Source organism: Amblyraja radiata, chromosome 9, assembly GCF_010909765.2.
Source record: "Amblyraja radiata isolate CabotCenter1 chromosome 9, sAmbRad1.1.pri, whole genome shotgun sequence".
NCBI lineage: Eukaryota > Metazoa > Chordata > Chondrichthyes > Rajiformes > Rajidae > Amblyraja > Amblyraja radiata.
Genome location: NC_045964.1, coordinates 25,029,216 through 25,043,410, shown reverse-complemented (window position 1 = coordinate 25,043,410; position 14,195 = coordinate 25,029,216). Strand labels below are relative to the sequence as shown.

Here is a 14,195-nt window from a genome sequence, read left to right as displayed (position 1 = left end):
TTTAAATTGGCCCTGTTATTTAAAAAAAAAAAAAAAAAAGGTAAATTGGATATTACATTTGCCCTAACTATATTCCTGTTGCTTAAAAATTGTACACAAGGATATTATTGTGGTCTGAGTGAAGCTTGTTATTTCTATAACCTCAGATAAACACAAAGTGCTGGGGCAACTCAGCGGGTCAAGCAGTATCTCTGGGTGCTAACATTCACATTCAACAAAGCTGTTAACATTCACATTCAACAAAAAAGGAAAAAGTGGGGATGAGAGGTAACATGAAAAAAAACCTGCTTATAAACCATTAGCTTAAATAGTAGCAAAGGAAACCAAATGCAGTAATTTCTGTAAGTGAGCACCTGAAGAATGATGAAGTTACCTCTGTCAGGTGAGATTTGTGCAACTAATTTCTCTTTACTCTTCTCGATGGATGTAGCACTATATAAACTGATCAGAGTCTGGTTCTGTTTTCCCAGCATAAAGCCAAGTAGGTGATCCTCATTCAGTCCATATTCTGTTGCACAACAAGCACTGTAGAGTTCCTCACACAACTGTCGAATTTCAACGGCCTGCCTTTCCACATCAAACGTAAGCACAGAAATTACAGCATAAATTTGGTCTGCAGTCAACTCATGCATGTCCACGTCAGATCCATCCACGACTTCTCCCTGGCGTGCTTTCTTCAAGGAACAGAGAGCAGAATGGAGAAAGTCAATAAATAGTTTCTGTAACGCATGATTGTATTCCACAGCAGAATTGTTGCTGTCTTCCACCAGAAGATAACTAATCACAGCCTGCACAAGTTGAGGGTTCCTGGATAAAAGATTATATAAAGAGGAGAATGCTTCAGAACTTAGTTTGTGCTGACTGTAGTCCACTTTTTTCTCAATCACCAGATCAGGGTTATGGCAGTTTAAAAAAATATCATGGAGCTCCTGCACAGAAAAAATTACAGATTATTAGCAAGACTAAATATTGATATCTTTCATCAATAACTAAATCATACATCATCTCAAGAGCATTACCAAAAATCAAACATACCATGACACTAAAGTTGCCAAAGAACATTTTACCTACTTAATACCATTACCCGTACCTGTACTTAACCCGTACGGCAATATTACATAAAGAAATTAAAGTTGAATAATAGTTGACAGCCAACTTCGAAAACTGGCATTCAAAAGAATCACTGAAATAATTTAGATACATCACCTTTATTACATCTTGTGAGACCTGTGGTTGTAGCAGTTCCAGTAGCAAAAAAAATTCAATGTCTCTCCTTATAAATGGCGGTAACGATATCTGATGCAAAAAAAAAAAGTTGTATTTTAGAATAAGGCAATCTTCGGGTAGCACAGAGGCACAGCTGGTAAAGCTGCTGCCTCACACCTACAGAGACCCGGGTTCAATCCTGACCTCGGCTGCTGTCTGTGCGGAGTTTGCACATTCTCCCTGTGATCGCGTAGGCATCCTCTGGGTTCTCCCCACAGCCCAAAGGAGTGCGGATTTGTAGGTTAATTGGTTTCTGTAATCAGCCAAAAGTGTGTAGGGAGTGGGTGCAAAAGTGGGACAACATAGAACTAGTGTGAATGGGTGATCAATGGTCGACTGATTATGGAAATCCACAAGAACTAAATTAATTGTAAAGGTTCAAAGGTTCATTTATTGTCACATACACCAATTGGTGTAGTGAAATTTGAGTTGCCATTGCAGCACATTAATAAGAATACAACATAACATTATAAAGGAATTTAACATTAAACATAAAAAACATGTCCCCACAATGGTTCCCACTGTGAGGGAAGGCACAAAGTCCAGTCCCCATCCCCTTGTCCACCCATAGTCGGGCTTTTTGAGGCCTCCGCAGTCACCGCTACAGCGGCTCAATGTTTCAGGCCCTTCTCGCCGGGTGATGGTGCTCCGGCGTCGGGAAAACCCTCTCAGCGGCTTGGGATACCTGGATACCCCCCCCCCCCCACATAAAAAGACTAGACCTCCAAAACAAAACACTATTTGAACATGCTAAAAATTTAAAAAAGCGAAAAGACAGACAGCTGCAGGTAGGGCAGCCATACCCAACTGGACGGCGCCCCCCTAAAAGGTGTTATCTGGAAATGAATGCACAAAAGTACTGATATTAACAAAATTTATAGAATCACTAAGTACCTATTTACCTGATCATGTGACCACCACAATTCCAGCTCCAAAAGCCACAGCCAGGCAAGCCAATGAGGACTTGAAACCGATTCCCATCTGCAAATAGACGACTTGTTAGAGAGCAGGCAAGGTAAATTTCAAGAGTAACAAAAAATTAAATGCATTATTTATAAGACAGCTACAATGTTTTCTTCAATCTAGTTTTGAAATATTTAGGAACAATGAACTGCAGTTGCTAGTTTACAAAAAAATAAGACACAAAGTGCTGGAGTAAGTCTTGCAGCATTCCTGGAAAACACGGGTGTGTGCTGTTTTGGGTTGGGACCCTGCTTCAAGCTGAAATATTTAGTCTTCTGAGGGGTGGATAAAGCAGATACAAAACAGTTTACAAAAGTGTTTGAGTCTCCTGTAATATAGATCACGAACAACCCATGGATGAGCTATATTTGTTAATCTGTCTGATAGCTCAAACCATGGCTCAGAGATGGTAAAGGTCAAGCAGTCTCTGTACATGTTTAGTGATCCATAATAGATGTGCACGAGTTCATGTTGGGCAAGGGCACATTTACACATGCTCCATGCTGACTGCTCCAAGCTCAGCCCACTAACATCTGCTGCATCAGTGCAACTACCCATACTGACTCAAGTAATCAATAATTTCAGGAAAGAGCAAAGGAAGAACAAGATATATTTTATTGTCCTTGATGCAGCACCCAAATATCCCAGCCTACAGATTAAATGTTTCCGTGGGCATTATTATTTTAAACCAGCAATATTTTGGATGAATTATAATTGCAGTTCCTTTTGTTTTGGTGAATTGTAATAATGATCTACAACTGTGCCTGTTGACAACCATTTTTTTCACATCCTAAAAGTTATCGAAGGAAGGGGACAATGAGCAGGTGGGTGCCCGAAGGGAGGAATGGGAAGGAATTTGATGGATACAGGCCTAGACCTATGGCGATACCTGATGAAGCGACACACTAAAAGATTGGGCCCTGTGATAATCACTAGCGGGCCAGTGATGAGTTGAAGGGCTGAGAAAACTGCAGATCAGGAGGTAGACAGGAGGGCTGACCTTCAGGGGATGTTGGCCTCATGGGAGAATAGGTGGGAAATCCACAAGAAGTGAATAAAAAATGCATTCTACAATAAAGGTCTTGAGAGTACAACAGTAACGATGAAGTAATTTGTGTGGGATATTGTTTGAATAGTTAGTACTTTTAAACAACCCATTAAAGAAAATGTTCCTAAAACGAAACCCAAGATGGAAGACCAAGGAAAGACATTCCCTTATGTTATTTAAAAAAAATAATGAAGTAGCTCATTCTAAGGAAAAATGGATTAGAGAAAACCCTTGTTAAAACGTACCATGGGTGGGGAATAATATCAGTTATTGCCAATTGCCCGCTACAACCGAGTAAGGGATCCGCTCCAACCGCCACTCTGTGAAACAACGAGCCGTTTTCAAATTTTTTTAAGTTAAAAATTTTGCAAGCTAAAAATACTAAAGGCTGTTTGTTACGTTGTTAAGTGTCCATCAAGCAATTGCATGTCAATTTCAATGCTTTGTCGATTTCAATAGGCTTCGCAGCCTGTGTTCTTAAACTAGAAGCCGGTGTTCTTAAATAAACAGTCCTCTATAATTGAAATCCATTATAAATAGGTCTGCAATAATGAGGGCTTACTGTATTTAAATGCTTTGCTTAAGTAGTCAATGATGGGAGTTAGAAATTTAAGATCATCAGCAAACGTAGGAAGAAATGCAAGGAGAAATCTCCCATAAAGAATGGATTTTGAGTTCCATGTTTTGCCTCAGGGCTCAATTGAGGCAAAGCCAATCCTTCTTCGCTGTCTGAAGATGGGTTCCGACCAGGAACATCACCTGCCCATTTCCTCCATTGATGTTGCCTGACCTGCTGGGTTTCTCCGTCGCTGTGTTTTGCTCAAGATCCCACTATCTGCAATATCTTGTATCTTAATTTCTTCTTTTGCCTGAATGGTGAGAAAGTTACATTGGCCCCATACAGAAAGGTACAAATGAATTTATGGTGAAACCAAATATGCGCATTAATGTATTGCAATGAGGTAAGGATGAGAGAGAAATATTGTGTGGAGAATTAAAAAAAACTGTAGACCTATTGGGCAATATAGACAGCTTATATGGTATAAATTTATTTTTAGTTTTTGGAGTTTTAAAGCAAAGAAAGACATGGGACAATGGTTTTTTTTAAAATATCAAACAAGATGGTCATTTTTAGTTTGATCCATTACATCTCTATGTTGTAAATTTATATGGTCCCAACAAATTCCCTCAAAGTACTCACAACAACTTGTATGGACAGGCAACAATTGCTTGAAGGATTTCTTTCACTTGTTCAGCACCTCCTTTCCACTGCTTTAACTGGGGCATACAAGCTTGCGCTAGGGCCCAGTGTCCCTGCCGCAAATGCTCCCTGAAGAACACAAACAGCCTCTCCAATGAATCCTCTTCCTCTCTTCCAAACGGATGCATTTCCATAGTCCTCATCCCAGTGGGTAAGTTTGATGACGATCTCTCCATCATAGAAGAAATCTGTACTGGACACTTATACAGCACTTAAGATGCATCATCTGTAAATAAGAAATGTACATCAAAATCAGTTTACTAATAGCTATAACTGTTGTTATGCACAATGCTAAGCACAAAAGATACAGCCACCTAAATTTTGCATTGTTAATTTTAATTACTCTACCAATGGCGCCCATTATTTCAGTGCCTGTTTCATTCCTTTGAAAGCTGTTATATGTATCTCTTCTCCATGCCTTCCACTATGCCATGCAAAAGCTAACACCTCAAAAAGTGCAAATTTACAGAAATTAAGGATTTAGTGATTTAAATTTTCATATTGAACTTTGTATCTTGTGTATCGAATTGAAACTGAGAAATTAACATAATCTTTTTAAAAAATAATAGAAGCACAGAGAGATTTAACACTGATATTATTAAGGAAGAGCTCATTTGTTATCTTTGAAATTTTAGACAATGACAGTTTGGCTCCAATTATAGATTCCAAAATATTTATCATTTTGCATGATTTCTAACATGGCGTCAGTTGGCCAGCGGCTACAATTCAAAAATCATCTTGATCTCACACCTTTAAAGGACTTAAACTATTAAATGGACTCTAGAGGTGAATTCATTTTGCTTTTGCCAATACATATTCAAAACTACCTGATATTAATAAATAAACTGGTGAATAATAACATAATATGAAATAAACTATGGAACAAGAACATTTTAGAATTTAAGAATGTACACTCAACATACTTTGAGCTGGTTGCAAGTGCCCCCTAACCATTACCCACAACAGACTTTCACTTCTCTCAATTTCATGCTGCTTTGTATTATTTTAAAATAAAATCAGTTCCCCATTTTCTACCCACAACATTGAAATGTTAAAACCAAATGAAAAATCAGGGACTACAAACCAAATTCAATAGAACTAAAAATCTGGCATTTATAGTATTACACATTATATTTTACCATTCAGTCCCATCAGAAACTCACTGTGTAACTCAAACGACATTCCTCCAATTTGCCAAATTAGATTTTGCTCAGAACAATCATTGAAATTATTTCTCAGCCTGCAGGGCAACCCAAAAAGATTTACTGATTGACCAACAGCTAATTCATAAATGTATCATACCCTCCAGATGAAGTCATTTTAAAATCACAAATTAGTGTACCCTACTTGCACTGTTAAGAATACAAATCCTTATCAGGTTACTTGTTTAGCTTTCAACCTGAGTGTACTTGATGAAATCAGGTGAATGAGATGCTTTTCTTTTTTCTCAATAATAATGATTTAGTCAGACACTATTACATAGAATCATTGAAATACTTAATTTTGCCTTTGCTGCCATTTGGCCCAAGTCCACACAGTAAGTCCACCAGTCCAAATTCCGTTGTTCTTTAATCAGCCCTGCAAATTATTTTCCATAAGCATCTCTCCAATTTCTTTTTGAATGTCTTGCTTGACTCTCATCCTTACAAACTGCAAATTCGAGATTGTACCAGCTTGTTTGTATACAATCATTCTGCCTTTTGCACCCCTGCCTCCATCGCCATATCTTGTCAATTATTTGCGAGAATGTGGGAAAGCAGAGTTCTCAGTCCTGGTTAGTGTCTAATAAAACTATGCAACCTCCATTCTGCCAATAGGGCTTGATTGCCATTTTTGGAGCTGCACCTGAAGCGCTGGCCATCATTCAAGCGAGGTCTTGACACAATCTCCTGCGAACTGCATCTCAACGAGGCGCAGTAGAGTCAACATTTGCTACACTGATTAAAGCCTCATCGTCAAAGTTTGCAACTGGTTAGGAGCAAAAGGAGATGCATAATTGGAAAAGTAGATTTGCAAACTATTAAATGTGTGAGTTTATGTTGTCAGAATTTATAGAGATAACCGAGTAGTTTTAATCACTAAGCCAGAGTGCATGACTTAATGTGAGCTCAGTTTTAAATCTCCTGTTTTATAGCCCAGGCCCGGGACTTCAGATCGTCCCTAAACAGCAGAGGTGTGCACAGACCCCTCTTCCAGCCCCCCGCCCTTTCCTCTGCGAAACTGCCTGCCTGGGCCAGTTCCAGTCCCCACAAGCCTTACTTTCCGTGGCTCAGTAAGACAGAGTGGATCTCCTCCAGCCTTCCTTCCGCCGGTCCGGTCCGCTCCAGTGTATAAAGGGCCATCCACTCCGGCTACCAGTCACTCTCCCACATCCTCACCAGCCATGGCCGTCTGGGCACCACGTGACGCGAGCGCCGTCGGTCACCTGACCGCTCACGGGCCGGGTCACGGGTCACAGGCGGCGCGGTTCCCATGGAAACGGGAGTGTACCGGCGCCATTAGAGGCCTGGATGGAAAGGAGCGGAATTCCGGCCTTCGCAGAGTTTTACTCGCTGGCAATAACTATTTCATTTGAGTCTCCCGCTGCCGGCTGCGGACGTTATCAAAAACAAATCTGTACCTTCAAAGTACCATAAATGCAACGTGGGGATGAATGGACATGTCCTGTGGGGGCAGATGCAATAGTGGCGTTTAAGAGACTTTTAAATAGGCACATGGACGTGCAAGGAGTAGAGGGATATGGATCATGTACAGGCTGATGACATTAGTTTAACGGCATCGTGTTCGGAGCAAACATTGTGGGCTGAAGGGCTTGTTCCTGTGCTGTACTTTATTATGGAAGATAGACACAAAGGCTGGAGTGACTCGTGTATAAGAAGGAACTGCAGATGTTGGAAAATCGAAGGTACACAAAAAAGCTGGAGAAACTCAGCGGGTGCAGCAGCATCTATGGAGCGAAGGAAATAGGCAACGTTTCGGGCCGAAACCCTTCTTCAGCGGGTCAGGCAGCATCTCTGGAGAAAAAGGATGGGTGACATTTCAGGTCGGGACCCTTCTTCATTGTCCCATGTTCGGTATAAACCAGCATCTGCAGTTCCTGTCTACACACTATTCTATGTTCTCTCTACCTCTGATGATCCCAAAGGCTTTCAGTGGATTACGTATTACATAGAAACATAGAAAATAGGTGCAGGAGTGGGCCATTCGGCCCTTCGAGCCTGCACCGCCATTCGTGGCTGATCATCCAACTTAGTATCCTGTACCTGCCTTCTCTCCATACCCCCTGATCCCTTTAGCCACAAGGTCCACATCTAATTCCCTCTTAAATATAGCCAATGAACTGGCCCCAACTACCTTCTGTGGCAGAGAGTTCCAGAGATTCACCACTCTCTGTGTAAAAAATGTTTTTCTCATCTCGGTCCTAAAGGATTTTCCCTCTATCCTCAAACTGTGACCCCTTGTCCTGGACTTCCCCAACATCGGAAACAATCTTCCTGCATCTAGCCTGTCCAATCCCTTAAGAATTTTGTAAGTTTCTATAAGATCCCCCCTCAATCTCCTAAATTCTAGCAAGTACAAGCCGAGTCTATCCAGTCTTTCTTCATATGAAAGTCCTGACATCCCAGGAATCAGTCTGGTGAACCTTCTCTGTACTCCCTCTATGGCCAGAATGTCTTTCTTCAGATTTGGAGACCAAAACTGTACGCAATACTCCAGGTGTGGTCTCACCAAGACCATGTACAACTGCATTAGAACCTCCCTGCTCATATACTCAAATCCTTTTGCTATGAATGCTAACATACCATTGGCTTTCTTCACTGCCTGCTGCACCTGCATGCCTACTTTCAATGACTGGTGTACCATGACACCCAGGTCTCGTTGTATCTCCCCTTTCCCTAATCGGCCACCATTTAGATAATAGTCTACTTTCCTGTTTTTGCCACCAAAGTGGATAACCTCACATTTATCCACATTATACTGCATCTGCCATACATTTGCTCACTCACCCAGCCTATCCAAGTCACCTTGCAGCCTCCTAGCATCCTCCTCACAGCTAACACTGCCCCCCTGCCCTCGTGCTGTCGGTATTTTTTATGGGGAAACAACCAGGCAAATTTGTGTGCAGCAATGTCCTGCAAACACCAATGTGATAATAGGGAGGTTTCACGGCAGTCGGGTCACGACCCATGACCCGTACTGTTGCTACGCTACGCCAAGTGGAGTACACACGATGAACTGCAGGTAAGCACTAACCATTGTTTCCAGCGTAGCGGGCCCGTTAAAACCAGCCAAAATTGTCAATTTTTGCGCTGTAAATAATTATGGAAATCGGGATAAGCGTGAGAGACATTTATCCTTTCAGAATTCCAAAAGTGAGGAGAAATGACGGTAGATAGAAGCGAGAGCTTCTCTTCCCCCCCTCCCCCCCTCTCTCCCCCCCCTCTCTCCCCCCCCCCTCTCTCCCCCCCCCTCTCTCCCCCCCCCCTCTCTCCCCCCCCCTCTCTCCCCCCCCCCCTCTCCCCCCCCCTCTCCCCCCCCCCTCTCTCCCCCCCCCCCCTCTCTCCCCCCCCCCCTCTCTCCCCCCCCCCCTCTCTCCCCCCCCCCCTCTCTCCCCCCCCCCTCTCTCCCCCCCCCCCTCTCTCCCCCCCCCCTCTCTCCCCCCCCCCTCTCTCCCCCCCCCCTCTCTCCCCCCCCCTCTCTCCCCCCCCCTCTCTCCCCCCCCTCTCTCCCCCCCCCTCTCCCCCCCCTCTCTCCCCCCCTCTCTCCCCCCCCTCTCTCCCCCCCCTCTCTCCCCCCCCCTCTCTCCCCCCCCTCTCTCTCTCCCCCCCCCTCTCTCTCTCCCCCCCTCTCTCTCTCTTCCCCTCTCCCCCCCCACTCTCACCCCCCCTCTCCCACCCCACTTCTCCCCCCCACTCCCTCTCCGTGTACCTCCGTGTCCCTCTCCATGTGCCTCTGTGTCCCTCTCCGTGTGCCTCTGTGTCCCTCTCTCTCTACCCCCCTCCCTCTCTTGCCGTGCCTGCAAGTTGGGGGCTATATGTGAGTGGATGGAGGGGGGTAAAAGGAGTGAATTAATAATATTAATGTAATATCAATGGGGGTGGTTAGCGTGTGTGTGTAGGGGGGTGGTTAGTGTATGTGAGGGGTTGGTTAGTGTGTGTGTGACGCCATACCCCCCCCCCCCCCCACCGCAACGTTGAGGGGATGGAACCCAACGGGTCCCACTTGGTCTAGTTACACATAAAAGTTTATCTACAAGACAGTAAAATAAACAAAATTGTGTGCAATAAAATAAGATATTATGTCTTATTGGTAGTGCAAGAGGTGGCCCATAGTGTTCCCTTGTCGAGACAGAATTAGGTATGTCTGAAGAAGGGTTTTGACCCAAAACATCACGTGCATTTTCTCCAGAATATTCTCCAGTATTTTGTGCCTATCTTAGGGTTGTGCAAGTTGGTGCAAGACCTGATAGGTTTAAGATTAAGCAGTTAATATTTCAACATTGCCCAAATCAAACAGATCCACACCATTCTATATCTTAAGAATATTCATCGGAATCATTGAAGATTATTCACTCTTTTGAGGGCAGCCTAAATTGCATTTATATTCTTCAGGGAACGGGGGGGGGGGGGGGGGGGGGGTTCCCTCTTCTACCATGGATGAGGCTCTCACCAGGGTCTCTTCTATACCCCGTGACTACTCTCACTCCCCATTCCCCCCACTCGGAGCAAGGGCAGAGTCCCCCTTGTCCTCACCTTCCACCATACTAGTAGCATCGTCACAAAATTTTGAGATTTAAAAAATCAAGTCTGCAATTTATCCCATCAGATAAAGCATAAAAATAAGTTTAATTTGACACCTAATTCACTTTCATATCTCAAGTATTTAAAAGGTTATGGCCATTTTCATACTCGGAAATTAGCATCTTGTTCCCTATTGATTTTCTATGGACATAACAAAAAAGCTATGATCGTGGACAATCAAATGGCCATAACTTTCTTAAAAATTAAAAGAACTGAATGAAATTTTCAGTTATCATAGATTGAAGCATTCTGAAACAAATATAAAATAATCTTACTTGGATGACCTGAAATTAAAGCATATAATTAGTTAGTTACCCAATTGTAGCTAATTTCAGACTTCAATTACTAGATCTAAACATCTATCCATTTCTTAATAAATGATTAACATTTTTAAATAGCCTAAGTGTCCAAATAATATTCACAAATAATTCACAATAAAACATGATTTTTAAATCTCATTTACATTAATTTATAGGCCAAATGGAAGGAATTTAGTGTTCAATTGCTGCAAATTAAAGTCCATTTAAATCAGCTTTCTAGTGGGATCCTGTGAACGCGCTGGTTTAGAACGTTCACATTGCGCTAGATTTGTGCCCTCAAATTCCCAGAAAAATACTGCGGGATATAATGGGGCCCAAATTAGCTACTCGCAACATTAAACTTTGTATAAAGGGATCTTAAGAAGCCCTTTTTAACGTAAAAATAAACAGCCTACCTTCCGTTTTCCCCTGTATGAGATCCGGCCCGTTGTCGGCGGTCGGGGGTTTAGAGGTTAATTTTTAACCTACTATAACAAGTAAAGAAAGCCCTTAAAACTAAAAATAGCACCAGCTACGGAATCTTCCAGCGATTTTTTGTTAATAATTAACTAGGCTGAAAAACCTCGATTTGAACAGCCTAGGGAAAATCGCGTTTTAAACCCACCCCCCTCTAAACGGCGCCAAAATCGCGCACACGGGCTGGGACAGATTTTCAGCGACGCTTCAGGTAGGCTTTGCAACATACCTAATACCAGTCGTCAGGTACAACAAATAATCCTCCTTCATTTTCGCCATCTCCAAAGTGACTCCACCACTTGCCACATCTTCCCATCTCCTTTCCGCAGAGACCGCTCCCTCCATAACTCCCTGGTCAATTTGTCCCTTCCCACCCAAACCACCCCCTCTCCGGGCACTTTCCCTTGCAACCGCAAGAAATGCTACACTTGTTGCTTTACCTTCCCCCTTGAATGTAAAGCATTCAAGGATCCAAGCCGTCTTTACAGGTGCGGCAGAGGTTCACCTGCACCTCCTCAAACCTCATCTATTGCATCCGCTGCTCTAGATGTCAGCTGCTCTACATCGGTGAGACCAAGCGTAGGCTTGGCGATCGCTTCGCCGAACACCTCCGCTCGGTTCGCAATAACCAACCTGATCTCCCGGTGGCTCAACACTTCAATTCCCCCTCCCATTCCGAATCCGACCTTTCTGTCCTCGGCCTCCTCCATGGCCAGAGTGAAGACCACCGTAAATTGGTGGAGCAGCACCTTACGTTTCGCTTGGGCAGTTTGCACCCCAGCAGTGTGAACATTGACTTCTCTAATTTCAGGTAGTCCTTACTTTATCCTCCCCTTCTCAACTCTCCGTCAGCCCACTGACTCCTCCTCTTTCTTTCTCCCCCCCCCCCCCCCACCCTCACATCAGTCTGAAGAAGGGTTGCTTATTTCCTTCACTTCATAGATGCTGCCTCACCCGCTGAGTTTTTCCAGCATTTTCGTCTACCTTTATATCTTGATATTTTGTTTCAGTGAGTCGTGCTTTTGCAAACTTTTTTTTGTGTTGAATCCACTGTTTTTGTATATTTCATTGTTACTCTTTATACCACTTAGTAGTTTATTTAATTTATGTATATATTTTAGTGTATTTTGTTTGATAACCAAAGTTTTATTTTGCTGTTAAAATGGTGATGCCCCTTTAAGGCTACAATTGATTTGAAATCCACAACCTCTCTTCAGGGGATCAATGGTCCGTGGAAGACTGCAGCTCCAAGATTTTGTCTTGTCGAGCAGCACTACCAGCTGCGTCCCTATGCCTTTCTCCCGGGGGAGCCTGTACCATGGGACACTAGGAATTGCAGTTGCTGGTAAATAAACAAGAAGATACAAAGTCCTTGAAAAACTCAGCAGGTCCAGGGTCAGGAACCCACCCAAAGGCTTGTCGGTCGACAGGACCAGTAATCTGCCGAAAGGCTCATCGGACAGTTTAACCGGGAGGGAGCTGGAGATGTCGGATGTGAGACGTATGAGCAGGAAAGAGGGAAACCTGGGTAATGCCTCCAGCGCCTTAAAGGTAGACTGCAGGAGATGCTCCTGGGACACAAAGATGGTGAGGAGAGGAGAGGGACGTTGGTTCACGGTAACTGCTCCTGTACACCAAGCGCGCGGGCTGACCGGACTTTGGAATTTGAATAATGGCGTCAAAAATTACAGCACCTGCATGTATAATATATACAAAAAGAATTTCACTATGCTGTTGCATATGTGACAAATAAAGCACTATTGACATAAACTACAGAAAGGATTGCTGACCCCATAACATTCGTCATCCCCTTTACCATTCATACTCACCCCCACCTCCGACCCACCCCAACACTATCAGTGGTATACAGCCTATCTCAATTTTCCACAGGTCTTAAAATAACTGTATTTTAATACCCTTCCCCTTCCCAGAGGTCAGACTACCACAGTACCTCCTTTGTCACGGATTTAATAACAAAGTTAAGATTGTTGCTAAGTGAGCGGAGGGATGTGCATTCAGATAGGATGAATTTGGAGGGGAATAAAGAAGTCAAGACAGTTAATGTCGCACTGGTAGTTTGAAATTAAAAGGTCCAGTCAGAGCAGGGGTACAAGAGGGGGAAAATGTTGGAGGTTATTGAGATCATCACTCGTAGATGAGGATTCCTTCCCACATAAAAAGGGGTACAAGGTCCAGTCTGACACCAGGGGTACAAGAGGGGGAAAATGTTGGAGGTTATTGAGATCATCACTCATAGATGAGGATTCCTTCTCACATAAAAAGGCCTTGAGGCAAAGGCATTGGAAGCAGAGCTCTATATCATGGGAGGTCGTAAACTTTTACACTTACAATTGACATATACTTATATGGACACTGGATTATCTATGACGAATGTGTTTTCCAAAAGCCAACTAGCATAACAACAATCTCGGTCTTAGCTCATCAATCAAAATCTCCTCTCAGGAAACATGATGGAAAATGAGGCAAGACTAACCATATATTGGAAAACTAAATCTCAAATAATCAATGTATCAATAGGTAACTTGTCTGAAAATTGTTTCAATACTTCACACAGACGCAAGTGAAAAAAAATATATTGCATAAGATGAAAGTAGTACCTATTTAAATTGAGTAGTGGTGAAACATGTCAGTCATGTCATATATTTTGGGAAAGGCCACAGTGGGATCATTTAAGAATTATTTTTAGTTATGAAGTTTCTTTTTGGCCAAACACACGATATCTTGCCAAAAAGAATGGAAGCATTTAGCATTACTATAATTGGAAGTAAATATTTTAAAAAGCAGCATTTTAGACCAGAAATATTTCTTCATCGCAACACAGCATGAGAAACTTAAGCTCAACATTTTTTTTTGTTGTTTCTGTTTTTAACAGAAAATAAATAATTGTGACTAACAACATTATACTCTTATCAACATTTGGACTAGTGCCCATGAAAATATTTCAGGAAGTCCAGGCAGCAAATTATACCGTACTTTGTTTGTACCTTCTCACTTCTAGCGTCTACTGAGAGGATCAATTCTCATCTATACTGCTTTGTCACTAATGAATCAGATTATGT

The 14,195-nt window shown here is 42.8% G+C and overlaps 1 protein-coding gene across 5 annotated transcripts in view; it reads right to left on the bottom strand.

Annotated features, from left to right (window-relative positions):
• Positions 1-6,935, bottom strand: part of zfyve26 (zinc finger FYVE-type containing 26) — an 82,856-nt gene extending 75,921 nt beyond the window's left edge. For all 5 annotated transcript variants that reach the window (XM_033026908.1, XM_033026911.1, XM_033026909.1 and 2 more), the window contains exons 1-5: positions 6,798-6,935; positions 4,479-4,764; positions 2,169-2,247; positions 1,207-1,296; positions 374-929 (exon numbers count right to left, since the gene is read on the bottom strand). In XM_033026908.1, coding sequence (XP_032882799.1) covers positions 374-929; positions 1,207-1,296; positions 2,169-2,247; positions 4,479-4,717 — 964 coding nt within the window. In that variant the 5' untranslated portion in view covers positions 4,718-4,764; positions 6,798-6,935. The remainder of the gene's footprint in view (positions 1-373; positions 930-1,206; positions 1,297-2,168; positions 2,248-4,478; positions 4,765-6,797) is intronic.
• Positions 6,936-14,195: the final 7,260 nt, after the last annotated feature.